Source organism: Aspergillus japonicus, assembly GCF_003184785.1.
Source record: "Aspergillus japonicus CBS 114.51 unplaced genomic scaffold BO86scaffold_111, whole genome shotgun sequence".
In the NCBI taxonomy this organism is placed as follows: Eukaryota; Fungi; Ascomycota; class Eurotiomycetes; order Eurotiales; family Aspergillaceae; genus Aspergillus; species Aspergillus japonicus.
In genome coordinates this window covers 48,262-72,800 of record NW_020291748.1, presented here as the reverse complement: position 1 = coordinate 72,800, position 24,539 = coordinate 48,262, and the positions used below count along the sequence as shown (strand labels likewise).

Sequence of the window (24,539 nt, the reverse complement as noted above, 5' to 3'; positions counted from 1 at the left end):
GTAAACCCTAATGTAAACCCTAATGTAAACCCTAATGTAAACCCTAATGTAAACCCTAATGTAAACCCTAATGTAAACCCTAATGTAAACCCTAAACCCTAATGTAACCCTGTAAACCCTAATGTAAACCCTAATTAAAAAAAAATAACAACAGTATAAAAAAAAAAAAAAAAAAAAGTTAAAACAGAAGATATATTATAAAAAAAAGAATATATTATAGTAACAGCAAAATAAAGTTGTTAATATAACAGTAAAGTAAATAATTACTATTACTATAAATAATTTTAACTGGATATAAAAATATATATAATATATATTAGCCTGCCCAGGTTCAGACCGGTACCAGTTAGTTAAAAATAGTATTAGTTATATTTTTTAACTAACTGCCTTATATTTTATAGATTTTACTTTTTATACTAGATATTATATTTATTTATATAACTAAGCTACTTTATTAAATATTTAAAAATATTATTTTTTAAATATTAGCTAAATAAACTCTTAATTTTATACAAGTCTCCAGTTACTGGGTTAGACTTTAGAAATATTTAATTAAACAGGTTTTTTTAAAGCATATTTTTTAACTTCTGTATATATAGTTTAAAATAAGTAATACTAATAACTAAATAAATTTACAAGTTTGAAAATAATTTAATAAAATATACTAATAATAATTTTTTTTTTAAAACTTTAAAAAGACTAGTAAATATATTGTTAAGCTTTTTTTTTAAAACTATAGAAATTTTATAGCCTTAGTAAAGGCAAAGTTTTACTAAATTACTTTTTTTAAATACTATATTCTTATATTATATATTATACTAATATTTTATATTTATTTGTATAATTTATAGTACTTTAGTTACTATTATATAGGCTATAAAGTTTTACAGATATTTACCACCTGCTGGCTAAATATATATTAATATACTAAAATTTATAGTTATTAGTAGTTTAATACTATATATTAATATATATAAAAATAACTATATAGATATATTTTTATATAAATTTAGGGTTGCCTATAGTTGGGGGAGCAGTTTAAACTACTTAGTTATATCTATTAAAAAAATAACTATATACTATAAAAAAATTTTTATTATTTAATTAATTTTTTTACTCTGTTTATCTGCTTATATATAGCTTACAGTAGTAAACTGTTGCTTTATACTAAGTAATTTAAATAGTATCCTCTACAAGTTAAAAAAAAACTTTAAATTTTTATTACTAATTAAAACTTTAGAAATATTCTAATTTTTAAGTATAAGTTTTTTAAATAGTAGTCCAGCCTACTATATTATATTTTAATTATATTAATTTAATATAATTATTATATACTTAGTATATTTATAGATAATAATAAAAATAGTATTATAATTTTTTTTACCTCTACTATTGGAAAGTACAGTTACTATATTAATTATAAAAGTATAAAAAAAAACTAGTAGTAATAAGATTAGTTATAATTATTTATAAAAATAATAATATAAAACTTTTTTATTTTTATACTTATAGTAATATATAATATACTGTTTAACCCAGTACCTATATTAAAAAAAAATTAAACTTTGCAGATTTTTAATTATATAATCTTTACTAGAGTAACTAAATATATTATATATATTTTTAAAGATTTTTTTTAGTATAGTGCTTAGTATATACAGGGAATACTGTATATTAAAAAGCAGCCTATTATATAAATAAAAAAATAAATTAATTTTTACTTATACTTTTTTATTCTGGTTAATTTAGTTAATAATTTTTAACTATTTAGGGTTATTTATATATACCTTATAAATATAATTTTTAAAATTATCCACCAAATATACTAATAGAATTGCAGATTTATACTATAGTATATTTAAATAAAAATTATTATTATCTACAGTACCAGTTATAAATAATAGTAATTTTAAAAGTATATTAAAAATAATATATAGTTTTTTTAATTTATATACTATAGTTAGTTAAAAAGACTGTAGATATTAGGCAGTATAAATTAAATATAGGTTAAGCTGTATTATTAAAGTTAATATTAGTAAAATTTATTTAAAAAAAGACTTAATAGTTTAATAATCTATATATATAACTGTTTTTTATACAGCTTAGACTAAATACCTATATTTATAAACTATTTATACTAATTTTAATATTTCCAGTTTAGTTAACCAGTAATTATATTCCGCTGTACTTAATTTTTAATTTAAAAATAGTATTAGTTGTATAGTTTTTATTAGTAGAAGCTCAGCTGGTGCCCAATTCTTATTATACTTTAAATTTATTAAATTATTAAATACAGTATAGAAAAGTATTATTTTTATATTTTTTTTTTAAATATATTAATATTAATATAAAGCACCCTTAACTTGTTAAAGTATATTAAAACTGGCTTTTATTATATAATATTTTTAATTACTTAGAATAACTGGAGTTCTGTATTTATTGGGTTGGTAAGTAGTACTTTAGCAGTTTAATTATATTTTATAGTTTTTTTTAAACTATTTAAAATTACTTTTACTAGTAAAATCTTCTGCTGTTATAATAAATATATTATTTTAGTATAAAAAGATATATAGTCTTTTAGCCAGTTTATTAAACTAATAAAATAATTAAGTTTAGTAAGTATTTTTAGAAAGTTAAGTTTTAAAATTACTGCTATTTTTATATTAGTTATTATTATATTAAAAATATTAATATTCTAGCCAAGAATTTTAATTAAGAAAAAGCCTAAAAAAAACTTATCTAAAAAAAGTATAATATATATTTTTTTATATTTATTAAAGAATTGGTACAAATATTGTAAGTACTTTTTAAACTTACTAAAAAAAAAAAATAAAATTGTTAATATAAATATAAAGAAATTTCTGTATTTATTAAAAAAGATCTTTAACTTAGTATTATATATAAAAAATCAAATTTAAGTAGCCTATAGAATAGATTTTTAAAAATTTTTATTTTTAATATAAAATAATACCTGTAAACTACCAACTATTAGGGTAAATAGGCTATTAGTAAAATATTTTAATTATATTAAATATAAAAAAATATACTGTATTAATAAATACTATAATAATATTTATTTATATTAAAACTAGATAGATATCTAAAATTACTAATATATTTAAAACTTAGATATTAATAACTGGACAGAGTTTTAATAATTTCCAGCCTATATTATTAATAATAATTTTTATAACTCTAAAAACTAAAGCATCTAATAGTATAAAGTTTTTTAAATATTTTATACAGTTTATTTTTAAAAGTTTATTAAAGATATTATTAACTGTTTTTTAATATATTAGGCTAAGCTTATAGATTTTAGCTGTTCTACCCAGCTTATTTTTTTATTTTTTATATAATAGAATACAGAGCTAGTAATCTATTAGTATTTTAACTATATTTTTATTTATTTAGACTTTAAAAAATTTCTATACCAGTTTTTTAAGTTTATACTACTATTTAATTATACTATAGACTATAATACTAATACTTAATTTCTTTATTATTATAAAATTAATATTAAATTAAAGCTTACTTTATATTTTTAGTAAAACTATAGTTAGATTTTTAAGTAAATTTTATAATTTAAAAGTTGTATAGTAGACTATAGTAGTATTAAATTTAGAAATATAACTAAATCTAGTATAGTACTTAATAGTAATTAACTAAAAAAATAGATTAGTTGCTATTATATTTATAAAATTTATATTTATAATATAAATAAAAAAAATTATATCTGTATACTGCTTTAGTTTAAAAATATAATTATAATTTTTTATTAAATTAAGTAGACAGATTAGGAGTACAACTTTACTATATATAAAAATAGTAATTTTTTTCTTAATAAATACTGGGCGCGTTTGGTAGTAGTCTGGCTTAAAAGTAATTATTAAAAAAAAATTACTTTTTAATAGTATACTATTTTAATAAAATAACTATTAAAGTTAATTTTAAATCTATATAGTTTTAGAATATTATATCTAATAAAAAGATGGGCTTTTAAGTTTTAGATTAAATATATATTTATATATATACAAATAAAAGCTAACTTGTTGTTAACTTTAGTAAAGATTAAAATAAAAACTATAATATATCTTATACTATTAAATTTTTACTTAATATCTTAGATATATACTAGTTTAATAGTATTTATTACTTTAAAAAAAAATTAGTAGTAAACCAGTACTTATTAATTATAAATATTATATATTCTAAATCTAAGTATATAGTATTTATTTTATTGTTAATATAAATTTTTACTATAGCATATCTCTAGTTTTTAAAGAATTTGCTGGATTTTGGTATTTTAAAAAATTTATCCGCCTTAATAATAAAAATATCTGTATTTATATAAAATATACAAGGTTTGCAGTTTATAATATATATATATAGTATATTATTAAAGGTAAAAAATATTAAATAGTCTAAGTATTAGAAGTTAAATATATTATAGTATTTATAATAATTAAAAATATTTTTATTTTTATAATAATTATTAAAGTAATAGACTTTATTTTTATTATATTTTTAAATATTCTGGGCTTTATTATATATATAGTCTATCTAGCTATATTAAAAATATCTACTATAAATAGAATTATTATTACTATTAATATTAATTTTATTATAATATATTTTTTAAAATTTATTTTTATTATAGTTTTAATAGTTATAGTTATAGCAGTTGCAGCTGCAATGGTAATTATATCTATAATTATTATATTAATTTTTATAGTTGTTATTATAATTATAATTATATTTATAATTATTATTATAATAATTATTATAGTTATTATATTTATTTTTACAGCAGCTATTTTAACAGTTATTTTAGTAATTATTTTAATAATAATTTTAGTTAAAGAATTTATATAAGTCTATTTTATAAAATTTATAATAGTAATAAATACTGTTCTAGTTATTAGAGCCTTAGTTATAGTAATTATAATCCTAATAATTATAAATATTTTTATAAAAGTAATTTTTTTAGATTTTATTTTTTATACTTAAATTATACTTATTTTTTTATATAGTAAAGCAGAAATTTATCTTGTTACTAAATTCTTTAAATATAGTATCTTATTTAGATTTTTTAATATTTTTATAAAGTTTAGGGTTAATATAATACTATATTTTAATTATAATATTATATTTATTTAATATACTATATATTTTTACTAAACTGGTAATTTTAAAGATATATACTGTTAAAAATTAGTTAAAATAAATATTTTATATTATATATCTGTAGTTGTTAAGTTGCTTTTAAAATTAACTATTTAAAATTTTTTAGCAAGCCTTAATTACAGCTATCCAGTAATTAATATTTTTAAAATTAATTAAACTAATTTAATAAATTTTATTAATTTATTATATCTACTATATAATAGTATTGCTGTAGAACAGTATATCTATATTTTAATTTATAGTTATAATATTTCTAATAAATAATATAATATAAAGTTATTAGTAGAATATCTGGGTAGTATAGTAGTATATTTTTTTATTATACTTAACTGGATTATAGTATTTCTAATTAAATAGTATATTTAAAAAAAAGTAACTAATATCTAATATATACTACTGTATATTATTAATAACTTAAAAACTATTCTAAGATCTATTATATACTTAATTATTACTATTATTATTATTCTTATTTTTATAAACTGGAGCTGATAGAGGCGGTAGTAGAAAAAAAAAATAATATTATATTCTACTAAGCTTTATATTATTAATAATATTACTTATATATTTTTAGTATATCTGCTATTATTTATACTATTATTTTTTAAAACTGTGCTTTTTAAGCATTATTTATTAGCTCAGCTATAATCTATATAGAACTATTATTTAAAATAATAAAGTTATTTAAAAAATTAATTTATATAAATATATTAAAGTATTAAATATTTATCTAAGTACCTTTATTAATATAGTTACAGCTAAAGATTTAAATAAAAAAGTTGTAGTATTAACTTAGTAACTGTATAAATACTATTAGTAAATTAATTAATACTTTGTATAAAAATAAACTTAATAATTTAATCTTATTAAAAAATTAAACTAGTTTAGGATATTAAATTTAAAAAAAAATAAAAAAAATAGATATTTTAATAAATATACTAGGTATATTTAGACTGGCAAGTAGTAGAGTTTTTAACTTTAAAAAAGTAAAAAAAATATTTATTTATAAAAAAATATCTACTTCTGCTTCGGCAAAAAAAGTAGTTGTTAAAATAAAAAAAATAAAAAATAATAACAGTAAAATAATATTTTTAAACTTTTTTATTACTGTTTTAAAAGTTTTTTTATTATTTTATTTAATAGGATATATATATTTAGATTTAGAATTACTGCAGCTGTAAATTTTTAACTTCTGGACTTTTAATAGTAATTAGCTTATAATTATTTAAGCTGCAGTTAAAATATCTATAGCTATATTTAACTTTCTATAACTGGTTTTAATAAAATAAAGTATATAGTATACAGTTAGAATAATATTTTTTAAATATATTAATATATAGAAGAGTATAGTTGTATATAACTTTTAAAAAGGTAATTATATAATTAGTAGAATCAAAATTATAATTAATTATATAATCTATATATAAACTATCTATACTATTAGTAGTACTAATTAGTTGGGTTCTATAAAATAGCAATATATAATAGTATTAAAAAATATAAAATATTAAAAAATTAATAAGTAAAAAATAAAAAAAGATTAATAATACAACTTCTAATAAGCAGAAAAATAAGTAGCTGGGAAAAGGCTGGAAAATATTTAGTAGTACTATAAATATTCTACTAATAAAGTACTTATCTAAATAAATAAACTAATTTAAAAATATTTTTTTAATAATTTATTAAATTATCTAACTTTTAAATGTTCTGAGAATTGTTACTAGAATATACTACCAGTATTACCAATTAAAGACTTAAAAAAATAATAATTTATAAAATAAATACTTAATTAATTTCTTCTACTTTGCTATCTTAACAGCTAACTATATTTCTGCTTGGGCAGTAAAGAATGGCAGAATAATATTGCATCAGTCTCACTCTAGCAAGCTGGGCATGCAACATTATATAAAAGAAATTAACTATATACAGCTTTTTACTGCTTTTTAAAGCTAAAAAAAATAGTTAATAAAATAAAAAATAAAAAAATAAAAAATTTTAGAGCAATAGAAAAAATTACTTTTAATATTTAAAAAAAAAAATATAAAAAAATATAATTTTTTTATAATCTTTAATATAGATTAAGTAATTTAAATTTTTATATTTATAGTATTATAAAAAAAAATAAGTATATTAATATATATATATATTTATATAATTAATAAATTATAGTATACTATATAAATTTATACTAAAAGCTATAGATTAATACTGGTAGAAAAGGTTTATAAATATAATCTAATTTAAATAAACTTAAATTAATTTAAATTAGATATTTAAATAAACTTTAAGTTATAGGATTGCTAAGAGATTAGTATAGAAAACTATAAATTTAGTTTAATATATTTAAATAAATTTAAATAAACTTAAATTTAGAAATATATAAAAAGATATATAAAAAAAGTAGCTAAGTATAGTTATTTAAAATAGCTAACTACAGTTATATATATAATATAAATTATATTATATATATAAATTAATATAATTTAAAAGTAAAAAAAATCTATATATTAAAAATAGATATAAGTCTAGTAGAGAAAAAGTTAAAAAATATTAAAGTTACTATAAAACAGTATTACTTTTATATATAATTTTAATTTTTAAAAGTTTTTTCTAAAACTATTTAAATTTAATAATAGTAGTAGAAAAAGATAAAAAATAGGTAGTAAAAAAATTAGTTATCTACTAAGCAGATAACTTTTAATAAAAATAGTAAAAAAAAATAAAAGATAGACAGTAAAAAGATTATCTACTAAATAAATAATTTTTAATAAAAGTAGTAAAAAAAAATAAAAAATAGGCAGTAAAAAGATTACCTACTAAACAGATAACTTCTAATAGTAGTAATAAAATCTTAAAACTTTAAAAAGTTATATTTTATTAATTTCAAAGCAAATTTTTTTTATTTTATATAAAAGATAATATTTAAATATTAATCTATTAGATGGCTTTCTCCGATTTTTAAAAAAAACTTATTTAAAAGAGATATAAAAAAAAATTTTTCTAATTAGGCAAAATTTTACACATGTAAGATTTTACCTAATTAAAAAATTAAAGTTTTTAAAAAGTCTTATAACTTTATAAATTTTAGATCTTGGAGGCTGAGCCTAGCCTTATTCTATTTCTTTTTCTTTCTAGTTTTTTTTAATATTTTTTATATTTTTCTCTAAGCAACCTTTTTTAAGACCTAAACCTAAGTATTTTATATATAGATTCTGGAAGAGAGAGGTGAGAATGGGGAGATAGGTACATTGACCCGCATCTATTGTAGAGGGGTTATTGTTTCCTGCGACCGAGAGTCCTCTGCGCTAGACACTACATGAAAACGGACGATTGATCGATCCCGTCTGGAACGCGGCGATCTAACAATAGGTTGAATCAGTCTCAGGTCACAATACCGGTTCTGACAAGGAGGGCAGGCTTACCACTCCAGTTACACTTGCATACATCCCACAACCAAGTATAGTGACTCCCACCACAAAGACGATCAGATTCAGGATAGCGGTGCGAAGGTTTTGCCGATCAAACCAGGCCCCTTCCTTGAGCAAAAAGAACCACATCAAGGGCGGGAGGTAAAAGGAGAAGCCGGAGACCAGCAAGCAGCCACAAATAGAGAGAAGCTCGGAGAAGAAAGGGATGGCTTCGGCGACAACCCAACCAACCACATTGATGCAGGCCACGATTGTGAGCCACGTTGCCCATCCCATTGGGGTGTTGATGTACCGCGCGGTGGAACCTTGGAAGATACGGCCGTGCATGAATCGGGCGGCGATGGTGGCGTTGATGGCGCCCGAAATGTAGATGACAGGCAGGGCAACACCAAAAGCGATCTTAGCAATCAGGGGGCTGGCGGACAGCAGTGCGGGGGACTGGACCCCTTGCCCCACGAATGCATAGATCAAAGCCCCGGTGACGGTGTAGATGGTCATTTGCGTGACGGCGAGTGTGGTGATGGACTTGGTAAAATCGGTAGGGGTGTGCATCTCGTCCATAAAGGTCGGCTGGGCCCCGGCAAACGCGTATGCGAAAGCGATATTCGAGATCGCAACAAATGCCTCACTAAGAGTCAAGCCTTCCTTTGGCCAGGCCGACCACGCGGCTGACGCAACGGCCGTGTTGTGGGAATGTTGGATTCCCGTGGCGATCATGACAACCCCAATGGCTAAGATGATGGAGGCGAAATCAATGTACCCCAGGATGGAGATATCCGCAAAGGTAGGGGGCACAGCAAAGACAAAGAGGATGATAGCAGACACCACGCTGAACATGAGGGCGCACACGTTACTTCCTGTGATAGTCGCCAGGGCTAGTTTCCCTGTTAAGCAATGCGAACCGACGGTCATAGTTAGGAGAGCCACGAACGCGACCCCCAGAACTTTGTCACCAATGCTGCCCATGAGTAGACGTCCAAAGTCCACGATATGTGGCAAGTGTGGATACTTGAGCTTGACCAGCCCGATGATGTAGCTGGCGTAGATGGCGATAATCCCTAATCCGAGAGTCAAGAACACGCCAGCCACCATGCCCAGCGTTTCGAACGCAGCTGGCAGACTCAGGCTACCCAATGCAATGGATTGTACAATCAGCACAATGGTCAGACGCTTCCAACCCAAGCGATGGAAACGCTGTTCGCCTTGGATGGCTCGCTCATGATCGCCTTGCAGGAAACCCTTGTCCAGGGCTTCGGCCTCGGCTTGGTCGGGCTCGGTTGTATCGCTCACCTTCGTTTCGCCATTGATGCTGAGCTCATCGACGCGAGCTGTGTCGTCTCCCATCTTGTGTGAGTTTGGGGGGTGATGAACACGACAAAAGAAAAGAAATTCGTGGCTGGGCCGGGAAAAGCGCAGAATTGTATCTTGGCTCTGCCACTTGACAGTGTCAAGTAACCCCGCACTTGAAAACGGAATCAAGTTTGTTCCGGGTAGAAGTCTGCAGGATCGAAGGGCAGATAGATTGCTGGATGAAAGATAGAATCATGTAATTAGTTTTATCATGCCAGTCGCTATGCTGCCTTGGGTAGTAGGATCTGCTTGCCTGATTGGTGCCCTCTCGGCGCCAAGCTGGCGGGCGGGCGATAGCTGAGTGTTCTAAATTATCTGATCATATGTTGCATCTGATTAGATTAGATTTCTGCAGCCACCCACTTGGTTCGCCACCGAGTTGAGTGGCTGAATCATTCTGCTCATATGCGGGACCAATTGGGGGTTGCTTCCTCGGCTATCAGCTGTAACATCGCCAGCGTACTGGGCCGTAATCAATCAATTAATATGGTCATGCCCGCACCTGCCTACAGTCATACACAGGGAACGTTGGGCTATCACTCGTATACTATTTCATCAGAGGTGCAGTCCGTTGATGTGGGCGAGCAATAGAAGTGAAATCCAAGATAGACCCGACGGAAGACCGCTTCCTTATTCTTCAAAGGCAATTGTTGAACCCGCCAAGGATTTTTTCAGTTAGACGGCCAGGCAGGTCTTCCTCGACCTCTCGTCACGAGTGAACCCCACCCCACACCTTACGACACCAGGTCGATGGAGCGACTAGTACCGCATAGGCGAAGCTCGAGATGATCAGCATAGAAACAGTTTTTATCGGCACCCAGGGTGAAACCAGGTATACTCACAGCGTACCACAAAGCAGTTCGCCAATGAAATTCCTCCTCGTATCTGCAGCATTTCGGATCTGAGATTCATTGGCTATATAGTCCTATTTTCGAAGAGATATTGGGATTATCGAGATCGATATGGTCTCGCATGACTAAATAGGCCCGGCCTCAGTCGTCGCAGACATGATTGGGATATCTGACTTTGTGTCCGAGCTTTTGACGCATTCAAAGTCCTTATGCCAGTGATCATGTCTAGAACAGAGTTTCGACCCCATCATGGGTCTTTTCATCTGCATAAAACATCCCTCCTCTCTCAGCCACGGCCTGAACCGGCCCCTGCGCCTTGAACTATGTTAGCAGTCTGGCCTGATCCTGTCGCAGCCGCTGGGCAGTTGTGACACTGCACTACCTGAAGTTCTTTGCACTAGGACTCCAGAAAGCTGTAGTTTGGTACGGTAAAGATCACCACGCGTCCTTCGAATGCCCACTGCTACGGCCGTTGGCAACACCATGTCCAGGCATTCACATGCTGCATCCGCTTTCACTCCGTCAACTGGTGCTTCCGAGTCGAAAGGATGCTGTTCGTGGGTGGCCTTAAAACAGTGGTGCCAGCACCCCATGTTCATGCCCGGCCTCATCGTCCTTCGTGCAGGATGGGAGACAACGCTGCAATCAACCTACTCCACGAACAACACCAGCAAACCCAACAACTGCTCGACAAGCACGTCTTCAACAACGCAGAGTACATGCAAGCCACCATTGGCCCGGCTATTCAACAGCAGGCTTAAGTCCATGTCTCGATTGAGCGGGCTTTTTGTTTATACCTTAGAAGTAGACTTCCAATATATTTTACTCATGGTCAAAAGTGTACTTGTAAGGGCGAGAAGATTCACAGTGTACAAAATTGATCCGTACTACGATTTCAGACGTTCGTTTTGACTGAGATGATAGGGGAGCATGGCATGTAGGAAAACATGCGAGGGCACGCAATCCCCTCAGGATTCGACAGCAACGACGCAGTCTTGTGAGAACCGAGTTACTGCACAGGTGGAGTTAACAGAAGCTCATCAACCTCTACCTGCTCCGACCCAATGCTCCTAATATCAATAGTACCCCCAAAGCCTGCCTCAGCTCGGTCCCTAATTGAGTCCTTATCCCCCAAGCCCAGCAGTGCAAGACATCGTCTCCCCAAAACTCCGGCTTTCATGTTCACATGATGCAAGGGAAGAAACCACGCCGTGGCGAGCAGGTCATCCTCCAGAAAAGGCCTATCCATCTCCGAGACAATCTTCAACCCATCCTTATCTTGACGATAGTGCCGGAAACAGGCCATCCCGTCGATGGAAGCCCGGTACAGAGTAATCCTTTTCCTCGGGCTACAACTGTGGATGCGAACATTGTGCGTCTTCGTGTAGCTGGGCTTGAGGAATTCCAGCTCCCGGAGGTTGGGATCGGGAGCCGCGGGTTTCTGCTCCACGCAGAACGCATGCACCGGCAACATAGCCCCATCAGCCACGTCGGTCCACCTAAAAGCCTGTTCCACACCAGTATTTACGTCCTGAATCGACTCGGGAAACGGCAGTGCCAACATCCCCCATGTGTGTTTCTCGAACAGCGCCACCAGCAATCGCCGCTTGACCTTGTCCATGCCAAAGTCCTCAGCATATGTGACCTCAACGTTCTCGACACCCAACGCCCCAACAAGGGCCCAGCAAGAGTCCTGGATCTTGCCGAATGTGCGCCCGCGCTTTCCTGCTAAGATGTCCAGAGGTCTGTCTTGCCAGTACCCGACGAAGCCGGAGGCTGTGAGTCTCTGCACAGACTGCCTCAACCACAGTTCCGGCAACCGTGCGAAAGCATGCGTGCGCTTGGGAATCGGCGACCCGACGTCCGGCTCATACCCCTGCGACTTGATGAAGTAGGCGATGGCAATCTCCCACGCCAATCGAGTAATCGGAACAGTAAGATCCCCGACGGTGGCCTGGTCGCCGTACCAGAAGTGCTTGCCGGGGAGTCGACATCCGCGGCGGTCGACGAGCTCCGTTTCGTGCAACAGTACGCCTTCCTGCAAAGTCCAACCGGAGCGTGTCCAGCGCTCCGTCTCGTGCGCGTGCTTCAGAAGACTCATCACGCTATTGGTGTGTTTCTGCAGCTCAGCTGGCCTCTCATTCTCTTGTTCCTCTCGGTCCTCCTCGTCCTTTACGCACAGGAGAAGCAAGTCCTTGATCGGCGACTCGCGCTCCCAAAGGGTCGCGTGGAGCCAAACAATGCTTTTCTTCGCATGTTTGTAGATATGCCTTACCCAAATAAGCAAATGACGAATCAACAAGCCTATCTGGGGAAAGCAAACTTACATCTGCTTTGCAATCTCCTCCCCCTGAACCTTACCCAAGTCGAGTTTCTCATCCCACGGTCTCATCCGCTCCCCGCTCTGGGGAACACACATCCAGTCCCACCAAATATACCGAGTCCCGACCGACTGCATCACCTGTCGTGCCTCGGCGAGTGTCCAGCCCTGGACGGCGGGGACGTCCCATAGGAGACCCTGAGGGGGATCGGAAGCGGGTTTGCCATCGTCGGCGATGTAGCCCCAGGTGTAGGAGACAATGCCATAACCTTCCCCGTCGAGAATCTCTTGCTGGATATCGGTGTAGGGTACTGTCCTCCACTCCTGGAGGTCGAGGAGCCAGCGGGGGCTTTGAGGGTCGTTGGGGGGGACTATAGTTGTAGCCACCATGTTGTTGATGGGAATTGATCAGGGTTGTAGAATATTAAAAGAACAGGACAATCTCGTGGTTGGGATCAAGGTTTGATTGAATAAACAAATGGCTTTGCTGGTTTGTCTGAGGGGGGCAGGCAGTGGAGATTAAGTCATTGGGTTTAGGTACCAATCGGCTGGTGGGGCCCAAGAAATTGCGATCTACACTCGCACCTGCCAAGGCCGCACACCACTCGCTTAAACACGCTCTCGAGTGTATTCGGTTCAGCTGGGCGATCATGGCTCGGACTTTGCGACACGAGTAATCTAGATACATCTACCTCGAACTGATGACAGCTGCGAGAGATGCGAGAGAGGTAGAAGAATGATGTGTGGATTCTGCTATGTGAGGCTATCCGCGGAACTGTGGGCGGTGAGCGGTGAGCGGCAACCTGGGCGAGGCCGCAGGACCGCCGTCCAAACATCTTAATAATGAGATGCAGATGATACGAACGGTGTCTGAAGTAGGTCTCTTGCCGGCAGTCGGTCCCGAGGGCTGTTTTGTAACATGAGTGAAAGGAATGCTGCCGAGTTCTCCACACTCTCAGCACCAAAGTTACTCGGCAGCCTTTTACTCAGGTATCTTCTCAATTTACTATCCCCGTGACTGTTCGAACCGACTCTTCGAGTAATGAGAGAACAGTGGCCACTGTCTATCTCTTCGCGTGTAAGACCGAATGTATCCAGAGGAAACAGTGGCTCATTTGTTGCAAGTTTAAATAGCTTGAGACCTGGGTTAGAAAGTGATGATTGGTCTCACAGAGAGATTCTAGCATACCACACAACCTAAGGTCCAAATGTGTATGGTTTTATCGATAGTAGTGCCATCAATATCTTTTCCTATCAGCTCGGTTGCACGCAAGCCTAGAGGTGTTACTGGCTGCTGGTCACAGTGTCGTATATATTGAGCTGATAGTTTACGCGAAGTCTAAGTAATGCTGACCACACAAGATGTAGGAATAGGTAGATCTTACCTCCACCCAGATCCCCAATCCTAATCTCGATTGTTGAGCAATCTGCATTATCGAAATGCCCTCGACGCCTTTGCGTAAGCACTAGATATCTGGGGGCGCTGTCGTCTTCAGCCACTCCTGGTAACCATCTGACGGGACTGAACTCGGGAGGCTGCAACAGCTCTTCCATGTCATTGGACCCGGCAACTGTAAATAGGATGTTTGCTGGTTGCAAATCTGTGTTTAACAATTAGATAGCTGCTTCCACTATCTAAGAGCTCTGACATACTACAATGGACGATGCCTGACTGATGAAGGAAGTCAAGCCCCAGTAGGATCTGACAAGAGACAGTCTGGATACATCCTACCCCTTGCGGGTTTCCGCTGATCGTTATTACTTCCCCATCGGATATCATCGCTGGGAAAACAAGACACAATTGCGTTCTATTCAGACCTGTATAAGAGAAGTAATCGAGTATTTCAACCACATGTCCCTTTCCAGCATGGTCCGTATGGAAACCTGACAGAGTAAAAAGGGAGAAAAGCTCTCTGTTGTCTTTAGACGCCTTTGACTTTAATATTTTCAACACAACATGCTGCAAGTCCCTTTAAGGCATCACATACCAGCTTGTTATTCTAGAAATAATACTGCATTTTAAAGAGATGAATTTACATTTGCTGCTTCTTTATAAGCCAGACTGTTAAGTATTGGCCAAAAGCTAGCTTGCAATAACTTTGTATCTTTAATAGAACACGTCGCCAAGGTGCACCAGATGATACCCCCGGAGCAATACTCTTCAACGGGCTCTACTACATGATAAATCCGTTCGAAGCGACGCATTGTTGATACTATGTAGCAAGAAAAATAGAACAATATAAATAAAGTGCACCTGCAATGTTTAAGGCTGACAAGAATATGGTCGGGGGTAAGGGAGAAGCTGATTAGCAGATTTGCAGGCTGAACTAAAGACAATGTTTAAGTTATGTGATCTGGCTCCTAGCGTTAGCTTACTATATACGGTTATATATATTACCAACCAAAAGTGTAAGGTACTAACGGAGAGTAGCTTGGAGTAGAGATGCTTGCCAGTAACAGAAGAGCATATCACAAAATTATCCTATCGAAATATGGAATTATATCGGCCGTTGGTAGTCTCTGGGCTGGGTCTGATTTCTGTACTTTGCAGGGCATAAGGACTTGAAGCTTTAATAGCAGTTAATTGATTAATATAAGATCAACGCATACACAATGTGTTCGAGGACCTGGTTGGGGTCATCTCGGTAGATATTGAAAAACCAACAAGATTAAAGAGACTAAACAGAACATAATGTATAAGAAAAAGTTTTAAAGTTGGTTGAATTTCAGGATTGCAACATGTCTCCATGTTCTTGTTTTTGTATGTGATGGTTTAGTTCGCGTTTGTAGTGCAGGTTACCAAAACATTTCTCTTTGCAAGCTTGGAAATCTTTTTGTATAAAGCCCTAATTCCTGAATATCGGCAGGCTGAGGCATTTTCTATCTACATCATTCTTAATTACCAGCTTGTGCATGTTCAGGATCCCGGCAGTAACATGTTCTACATACGCCAGTACTAAGTACAAATTTTCGTTGCAAGCCCTAAATAGAAGCAAGCTACGTTCTATCAATTGTACCTTAGATGAATAATGGCATATTAATAATGGAAAGGAAACTTAGTGAGTACATTCAGCTATATAGGCCTAGGTAAGAAACCAACCGAATCCTCTGGAGTGCTAAGGACGCCCTCGGCTGAAAAGCATCTTCTTTGAACTAGGCATGGAGTAAGACTGGGCCTGTATATCTGGAACGAGAAGTATGTCTTCTTCGTAACTAGACAAAGAATTTTAGGCTTGAGGTCTAGAATAGCGCGCACTTGTTCATCAGTAAAAGTATATTTATTATACCATAGAGGGAGGCTAAACAGCCATTTCAAGGTCCTAATCATTCTTATCAGATCAGTACCACTGGTCACAGCCCATGGTAGAGATTAACGCCTGTTCTGGCAGTTTAATAGGACTACAATTGTCTCGGGATCGCGCAACAAATCATCATAGCTACTGACCAGAATTCAGTAGGATATATCGATCACACGCTGGTCTTCACATGGATCATACTCCCGGAGTGGGCAGTCTAGCGCTGTGTGTCGCCCATTGGAAAAATCATCCAGACGAGCACCACACCCGAGTAGGAGAAGGACGATATCCTTTTTCCGCAGCGTCACGGCCACGTGTAGTATGGGGGAGTGGCCATGGAACTTGAGCTTTAGGCTACCCCTAGCCTCTGAGAACTCTCTAACTTCCCTGATATCGTTTTGATATAGAATGTTTGCTCGTTGAGGCCACTTGTCCCACCTCAAATCAACATTTAGTGCCCGAGGATCATGGTTTACATTGGCAAGTGAGAGCGCACGGTCTATAACAGTTTTGACTTCGGCTATTTCTTCAATAACGTATTATTTAGCTTTTCGCAGGTGCGGTTGAGCCTACTAAGGGACTGACCATCTAGAGAGGTGGCATACTTGAGTCGAGGTATAGCTTATCTGGCAACTGTACGTAGAAGGCGAGCAGAGACCATTTCCCCACTATTGACTACCAATCGCGATCGATAAAGGTGGCGATCAAGATATAAGGTGGGTTGAGGTCTCTCATTAACTATATAGTAAGACATAAAATGGCAATGCAGAACACACAATAGGGATTTGACATTGATTGTGAAAGGATCGGTAGATCTAAAGCCTGCTTCGTGTAATCATAAGCAACTGAAAAGCGGCGAGACGTTTAGCTCAGACAAAGACATTATCAGTGCACTTGCGGGAGATAAGTACTTCATCACACGGTCTAAAGGATACCAACCATAGAAGCCTACCAATTTCTTCGAATTACTGCTTAATCCATCAGTAGAGTGTTCCAGTGCGTTCATTGTAGTGGCGAGATCCAAAGCCAGAACAAAATAGACACCTGAGGTATGCATGGGCTAACAGAACGTTCAAATTAATCGAGCCGATACTAAAGAGGATGGGTAGTTATGGACATCGCTTTTCGTGCAAGCTCTTGCTCGTCGAGTTGCTCCTTCCTTCCAAGCTGGGTTGACAAGCGGCCGGTTCCATTTACTTCAGCAGGGATTTGCTAAGTGCTGGTCTTGTTGACCTACCCCAGTATCCAAATTCGAGTGTCTGACTCGGACACAATGCAAAAACATATTTTACCAAGGGAGCTGCTACCCACACACAGGTCACCTGACAGCTTGTTATGGCGCCTATCAAAGTTCTTTGGCTGAGGGGGCGTTGAGATCCATCTCTTATCAGTCTCCGCGAAGCTGGGTTCGTGGCTGCTGTATAGTGAAAGATAAATCCGAAGACAATTTCCCAACATCAAAGCCTTTCTGATGAAAGGAGGAAATCACAACGTTGCACGTTTTGATCTGGTCAGATTGCGGGTCTGAATACAGAAGCAAGGTTCTGTATGCAATCTGAAACGGGAATATCGCTGCAGCAGGGCCGTATACTTTCATGTTGTCCTCTAAGAAATAGTCCATACTTTGGCAGATTTTGACACAGATATCCACCGGGTCTTTAGGTATTCGAAGGGGGAAAACGTCATGGAAGTCTCCACAGTGTTGAGAATGTTTGCTTAATACCCCAATCTCATCAAGCTGCGTGAGACAGATGATCTGAAATGTCCAGCAATGAATGAGAGCCGTAGCTGCAAGGGCGTTGGGGAAGCACAATGGTAATAAGGAGACGTAGCTCGACTTTCGGTCCTTTGGCTTGGTCCAATACAAAGGTCCTCGAAATAAGTTTTGATACGACAGCACCCATTGTCGAAGTTCCTTGAGTAATTTCGTTAGTGCCTGTGTAACGGCTTGTACTTCAGCAACCCCTTGCTGCGCGGGAATGAGCTTGGCGGCATCAGCTTGATGGAGCAGTGAGGGGAGAACGGCAGCATAGCCTAAAAGCCGCTGCATTGGAGATTGGAAGTGCTTCTGAAATGGAACACTTTGCCACTGCTGTAGCCCCAAGAAGGTAGGGCTGCGTGAGAGGATGGCTTCGATCAACTGTACTCATGTTATCCTGCTGTACCAATTCCTGAGACCTTTCAGTTCCTGCATACGATCAGAGGGCGGAAGCCAACAAACAGCCGGTGAGCAGTCGAAGTAATAAAATGATCCGGGCCAAGTTTTCGTACTAACTCAGCCACTGCCCTTACATGAAATCTCCAGCCTTGCGGGGAGGTTGGCATCATCAACTTCGTAAAGAACACAGAAAATCAGGATTAGCTTTCGTACAGGAGCCAAGTGGCCTGGCAATGAAAGTCAGCGTACCTCTGCAAGCGTTAATGACATAATGGCTGCAACAGTCTGCTCGTTACCGCACTCATTGCTCAGGAGCAGTTGGCTTTGGAGTTGGTGGATAGCAGAGCAGTAATATTCGAGACGCTGGGAATTGTGGGAGTGCTTGGTCTCTCCTCTCTGGCCCCGGCAAATAATAGAAAGTCCCAGGGCTCTAGTAGCCTGTATAGTAAGAGATCCGGATCGTTCTTCATTGATGAAATTGGGGAGCACACTTAACCAGGAAGCGCAGACCAGCGATTGCGACGAATACAACTCCGAGATGGATACCGGCAAGTTAGACGCGGGAATGAAATGGTCAATAGCCACCGCCAGTAGCTCCTCCGCCGTCGACCATCTGAAATATGTGGAATTCTTTATGAGATCCCCCGTCTTGTTGATCGCTACCCCTTGTGCCAGGCTGTTGTTATCCTGTGGACGCTTTGGCCGCGAGGTATTGTCGTTGTTGCGGTTAGGGTCACCTGGTGCTTGGTGAACGAATACAATCTGTCGCAGATAACCCGGGCATGGTTGTAAGAACCAGCGGCACTGCGTGCAAGCAGGGACTTTCCCGTCACACTAGTGTTTAGTCAGTTGGGTGAGAGCGAAGAACACGGAGGTCTATGGCAAGTGGTGGCGTACCCCGATCTTACGGTCCCGGCAATTTTGACAAACTGATATGCTTTGAGGTTTCATTTTTTTTTCTTTTGTTTTTCATGAGGAATAGGACTGGAACACAGTGACCTAGTAGGAGGGATGAAAGCTATTTGCGGAGCTTGGATGGATGATGAAATCCATGATAAGTTACCAACCTAAGGTGTGGAATTGGATTCACAACTGCGGAGCCAGTCACGGGGGCGGGGTATTCCCCCCTCCTGAGTCATCCGTGAAGGGTTTACTTTGTACTTCTCAAGGAATCAGTGCATCATCTAATGTAAGGTCCGTCTCTTCAAGGGAGAAAAAATAAGACACAGACAAGTGTTACTGCATTATCACTCCTTTTTCTGGCAATATTGGTAAAGATGCTTGTGGGGGCGTAGAACACCTTCAATGTAAGCACTGATTAAGACTGCTGGAGCTGGTGTTATTCTACGCTAACCTAAAATGAATCGAATTTCCGCCAAGAACTAGGTATGAAACACTCTAACCCAATCCAGAGACCATTTCCGCCAAGAACCTGAATACTCCACCACCATCCACAATGCGTACTAGATCAAGCATGCCAAGCCCTGCCAGGTGGTATGTACTGTACCTCAGTATTCACCAGGCTAGTACTATGAACCACCCTTCCCGAGTCGCCAATGTATCTGCTTATAAATATGCTATGCCCTGTCACCGTTTTCCTCTTGTCCCACCACCTAACTATCTACTTCTCTGATACACCAATCTGATTCAAGACAGCGAGATAACCATGCCGACCGTCCCTGCCCGAAGCTTTGCCACCCAGCGACTACGTTTCGGCCAATCAATCAAGGTCATCAACTCATCTGGTGGCCAGGTTGTGGACTTCTGGGCTTTCTCGCTTCCATCCACTATCTCTTTCCCGCGCTATATGTCCATGACGCATACTCGTTCAACCTTGCATAAGTTTCTGCCTTCGCTGCAGGAATCTTTCCTCGACAACCGACGAGATCCTATTCTGACAGTTACGGAGGATGCGTCTCCCGGAATTCACGATGTCCTTTATGCCGCCTGCTCCCCAGAGCGCTATCTACAGCTCGGCGCCTCGATAGAACATGATAATTGCGCGGATAACCTCTTCAAAGCGGTGAAGAAGATTGACGATCCATCGTTTCAGTACCTGGTGGAGTTCCTCGAGCATGGCTGGATGCCTGATCCTCTGAACCTGTTCATGAATGTGGCTGTCGACAAGAACAAGTTGACGTGTTTGATCCCGGGAAGCAAGGCCGGGGATTTTATCACCCTCAGGGCAGAGCAGGATTGTATCGTCGTGATGAGTGCTTGCCCCATGGATGTGAGCGCTTGTAACGAGGGCGAACCTACCAGTATTGATTTTCAAGTTCTTTGATTTGAGATAGAACTTTGGCATGATACATCCGGGCTCGCAAAAATATACTTTGCATAGCATGTTCAGAACCCAATTTTGTGTCTTCTCTCAGGACGAGGCTGTACAGTCCGCTTTCCTTCTCTTGTGATATGACATTCGTTGTAAGTCACAGCTGGAGGCGCTAAAGATTGACAAGAATTCTGTTTTACAGGACTGGAACTCAACTTCTGCGACAGAATTGATAAAATCTACAACTAAAACAGACTCTCATGAGTAGACGCATTCTAGCTGCTCTCTTACCCCAACGCCCCAGCAGCTTTGGTAGCCTTAGCTCTAGCTCTGGCCAATAAACTACCAAAAAAACTCTATTTTCTGCAATGGCACTCTGAGTGGCTTCACGCCCAACTTACTTAAATTGGTGCTATTTCAAGTCATACTCTCCAGCCTTGCGGCTAAACTTTTGAATGTCAGCTCGGTGATCAGAAGACCTCATTCGGATACTTCTCTGAATATTGGCCTCATGGTATCTTGCTGCCTCTCTAAGCTCTATGAATGCTATTTGTACGGCACAGACAAGGCGAATATTACTTTGAACAATATCCATCTTCTACCATCATGCCACTGTGTGTTCTAGCGTAATATCGTGACCACATTGCTAAGCTGTAAGGATTTGCTCTTACCTGATAACACCCAATTTTTCCCATTTCTCACTTGCCACATTCCGGCCATAAACTATTTCCAGTGCTATCTCCATGGCATTGACTTAGTGCCGAGAACAATGTTAACCCCGAGCCCGGGTGAGCTGAGAGGCGGAGTTAACGCGGGTTTAAGCTTAAGCAACTGGTCTATACAACAGGTCATTAAGACTCTAACATCACAACATCTTATATGCGCAATACTTAACGTGCCAATTGTCCACGCACTGGACCCATCGACCACTGGCCAAATACCACATCAAGGTACTCTCTTCTATTACTGCTCCCTCTAACGCTGAAAGTTACGGCGAATGACTCTAAGACAGAACATCAATCCTCCAATTCCTCTATGACAGATCGAAGATGACAACCAATATTCCTAACATCTTCACATCCCTTCCCAAGATCCCTCCACAGACCAAGGACGCCATCATCGACCCCATATACCGCGTTCTCATTTCAATCGACACCGCCAGCCCTGCCCTCTTCGCCTCTGCCATCCACGAAGCCGCCCGCTTCACCCTGAACGGTCGCCTTCTCGAGGGCGCCGACGCTATCAAGACACACGTGTACGACACGGTGTCCAAGATAGACACTACCCACCACCTGTCCAACCTCCGCGTCACCGAGTTCGATGAGGTGAAAGGGACAGCTAGCTTGGTCGCTACCGTTCTGGCGCAGCACTATCGACCGGGAGAGGGGCTCAATGCCTCTTCCAAGGGGTTATTGGCGGGCGGACTCTACTTTGTCGATGTAATCAGAGAGGAGGAAGATGAGGTGTGGAGGGTCAAGGAATGGCTCTTGAGGGTTCTCTGGAGGGAAGGAGATGAGGGGGTAATGGCAAGTGTCAACGGAAACAGTGAACAGTAGGTAGAGTCGAAAGTGAGGTTGTATATAGGGTTATATAAAGATGACTATATACATAGACTTTTGTTGGGTGATTGGTGTCTTATGACGGGAACATGATGGCTTACGAGGGCAATCCCAGTCCATAACAGTGATCACCAATAGATGTTTAACATGACGAAACGCTGAACGAGAGTGAGCAGTAAGCAGTTGCCCGCAGCATGGACACCTTAGACAAATACCCCAGCCCAGACCCATCCACCGAATAGCAGCTAAAATGAACCACGGTCATTTGAGAATATGACTGTACTGCGCTTTTATCATGTGTAGCCCAAGGTAAGTAGAACCTTCATGCTCCGGTGCGTCGAAGCCGCCCGAAATACCTCGTATGCTTGCTCTATCTCATCGAGTTCAAATGCTACAGTGGTTAGCTTTGCACAATCTCAGAAACATCTCAGATGGCAGGAAGCTTACTGTGGGAGAGGAATGCGTCAGGGGCAAGTATCCCGGCCTGGACCATCTTCAGTAATTCCGGTGTGGTACTCGTATCCACGAGACTCGTCCGTAAGCCTGCATCCATTGTTAGCTCACATCTCACTCAGCAGAGTGTTGGGAGTCACTGACAAATATTGCGATGCCACAAATGCTCCAGATGGAAGGCACAACTGCTTCCATGTACCCCCAGCGACGCAATAGTCCCACCCGGTGCGACCAGATACTGCGACAGATCAAATGTTTCCTTGGCTCCAGCGGCTTCGATCACTACGTCGAACAGCTCACCCTCCGTCAACTTCCGACAGGCCTCGAGGGTTTTGTCCCGACCGTCCATTGTGGTCAGGACATGATCTGCGCCCAGTTCTGTTGCCCGCTCCAGCCGATACTCGCCCCTACCAATGATCACAACCTGTCGAGACAGTCCATAACCTTGTTTTAGAATCATTAGGGCCGTCAATGCAATTGGTCCTGCGCCTAGAATGGCGACTCGTGCGCCCGGCTTGATATCGCCGTTCAGGATGCCGCATTCAAACGCAGTAGGGAACACATCCGACAACATCACATATGCCTTGGGGTCAATTTCCGGGGGAAGCTGATGGAGGGAGAAGGAGGCATGCGGGATCCGGACGTATGCTGCCTGCGTGCCATCGATCTGGTTTCCCAGGATCCATCCCCCCGTTGTGCATTGAGAGGACATACCCTTCCGACAAAACCGACAGTGTCCGCAGGAGGTGATACAGGAGATCAGGACGGTTTGCCCGACTTGGAGGTTAGTCACACTTGGTCCAACCGAGTCGACCACTCCGACGCCCTCGTGGCCGAGGATACAACCTGGTTTGCATGGGATGTCGTTCTGGAGGAGGTGGAGATCCGTGCCGCAGATGGTGGTATAAGTCACCTTCACAATGGCATCTGTGGGCTCTTCAATCGAAGGTTTAGGGCGGTTTTCAATGGCCAGACGGTGAGGACCATTGTAAACGACCGCTTTCATAGTGTAGATGGACCCCATAGTAGTGCACGGCCGTACTGTGAGTTGTGGTATCCAATATTTTGTGTGTGGCCCCGCACTGCACCCTTTATATATCTCGAGGGCCAGGGTCTGCGTTGCATTTCTCCAGTACTTTCAGCACTCTCAGCTCATGCAGCATGCGGGGATGTCATGTACTAAGTGACCAATTATAGTTAGGACCAGGGTCGGCTCGAATTGCCGGGTAAAGGTGGCGAGCTGCATGGCGCTGAGCTGCTGCAGTCGCTTGGCTTAATCGAGCTACGCGTCGCTGCCTGTGGTCGTATTCCGCGGAAAAGACAGATACGTGTGGCAGATGTCTCGGAGACGCCGGGACTTGCTCACTCAACATTGGACGCGATGATTTGCTACGAGTTTGACGTAGAGTTGGGTTAATTGGATGAAATTTCTCTTCTTATCTGGCCTGGCAATCTTTGTTTTTGTTTTCTTTTTGTGAATTGACTTGCGTGTTTCCCTTGTTTTGCGGGGAAGCGGCAGGCGGTTCCCAGCGGCAATATATCTCGCTTATCTACCTATCTAAGTACGGAGCTAGTCGCCTGCTTATCCATCGATCGCCGGTGAATGTGAATGAAAGAGTTTATACACAATGACCTACCGTCCCCGCATGAGCTGGGGGAAGACTCTAC

General features: G+C 37.8%; 8 protein-coding genes across 8 annotated transcripts; 2 read left to right on the top strand and 6 right to left on the bottom strand.

Moving 5' to 3' along the window:
- Window positions 1-8,489: 8,489 nt before the first annotated feature.
- Window positions 8,490-10,028, bottom strand: BO86DRAFT_425449 (uncharacterized protein; the record flags this gene model as incomplete). Its single annotated transcript, XM_025675485.1, has 2 exons — window positions 8,607-10,028; window positions 8,490-8,543 (listed from the first exon to the last, which is right to left on the bottom strand). Exons 1-2 carry the CDS (start codon window positions 9,954-9,956, stop codon window positions 8,490-8,492), a joined length of 1,404 nt encoding a protein of 467 aa, XP_025522149.1. The 5' UTR covers window positions 9,957-10,028.
- A 1,754-nt stretch (window positions 10,029-11,782) lies between these two features.
- Window positions 11,783-12,397, bottom strand: BO86DRAFT_425447 (uncharacterized protein). Its single transcript, XM_025675484.1, has one exon. The coding sequence runs from the start codon at window positions 12,375-12,377 to the stop codon at window positions 11,823-11,825; it is 555 nt and encodes a 184-aa protein (XP_025522148.1). The 5' UTR covers window positions 12,378-12,397; the 3' UTR covers window positions 11,783-11,822.
- Window positions 12,398-12,626: 229 nt separating this feature from the next.
- BO86DRAFT_373248 (uncharacterized protein) lies at window positions 12,627-13,589 on the bottom strand (the record flags this gene model as incomplete). The annotated part of the gene is made up of 2 exons (XM_025670375.1): window positions 13,141-13,589; window positions 12,627-13,083 (listed from the first exon to the last, which is right to left on the bottom strand). Coding segments are annotated over exons 1-2 (840 nt in total), but the record flags the coding sequence as incomplete, so codon positions are not given.
- A 381-nt stretch (window positions 13,590-13,970) lies between these two features.
- On the bottom strand, window positions 13,971-15,338 carry BO86DRAFT_423327 (serine protein kinase; the record flags this gene model as incomplete). Its single annotated transcript, XM_025675394.1, has 5 exons — window positions 13,971-14,275; window positions 14,328-14,453; window positions 14,519-14,734; window positions 14,787-15,103; window positions 15,292-15,338. The coding sequence occupies 5 exons, from the start codon at window positions 15,336-15,338 to the stop codon at window positions 13,971-13,973; spliced, it is 1,011 nt and encodes a 336-aa protein (XP_025522146.1).
- A 2,111-nt stretch (window positions 15,339-17,449) lies between these two features.
- On the bottom strand, window positions 17,450-19,609 carry BO86DRAFT_373247 (uncharacterized protein). The gene is made up of 4 exons (XM_025670374.1): window positions 19,485-19,609; window positions 18,837-19,421; window positions 18,626-18,760; window positions 17,450-18,569 (listed from the first exon to the last, which is right to left on the bottom strand). The coding sequence occupies exons 1-4, from the start codon at window positions 19,536-19,538 to the stop codon at window positions 17,817-17,819; spliced, it is 1,527 nt and encodes a 508-aa protein (XP_025522145.1). The 5' UTR covers window positions 19,539-19,609; the 3' UTR covers window positions 17,450-17,816.
- A 620-nt stretch (window positions 19,610-20,229) lies between these two features.
- Window positions 20,230-20,940, top strand: BO86DRAFT_393585 (uncharacterized protein). Its single transcript, XM_025673054.1, has one exon. The coding sequence runs from the start codon at window positions 20,254-20,256 to the stop codon at window positions 20,869-20,871; it is 618 nt and encodes a 205-aa protein (XP_025522144.1). The 5' UTR covers window positions 20,230-20,253; the 3' UTR covers window positions 20,872-20,940.
- Window positions 20,941-21,812: 872 nt separating this feature from the next.
- Window positions 21,813-22,415, top strand: BO86DRAFT_425433 (nuclear transport factor 2 family protein; the record flags this gene model as incomplete). The annotated part of the gene is made up of 1 exon (XM_025675483.1): window positions 21,813-22,415. The coding sequence occupies exon 1, from the start codon at window positions 21,909-21,911 to the stop codon at window positions 22,413-22,415; it is 507 nt and encodes a 168-aa protein (XP_025522143.1). The 5' UTR covers window positions 21,813-21,908.
- Window positions 22,416-22,586: 171 nt separating this feature from the next.
- BO86DRAFT_349836 (putative zinc-containing alcohol dehydrogenase) lies at window positions 22,587-23,957 on the bottom strand. The gene is made up of 3 exons (XM_025669368.1): window positions 23,016-23,957; window positions 22,866-22,961; window positions 22,587-22,809 (listed from the first exon to the last, which is right to left on the bottom strand). The coding sequence occupies exons 1-3, from the start codon at window positions 23,893-23,895 to the stop codon at window positions 22,712-22,714; spliced, it is 1,074 nt and encodes a 357-aa protein (XP_025522142.1). The 5' UTR covers window positions 23,896-23,957; the 3' UTR covers window positions 22,587-22,711.
- Between the last annotated feature and the right edge of the window lie 582 nt (window positions 23,958-24,539).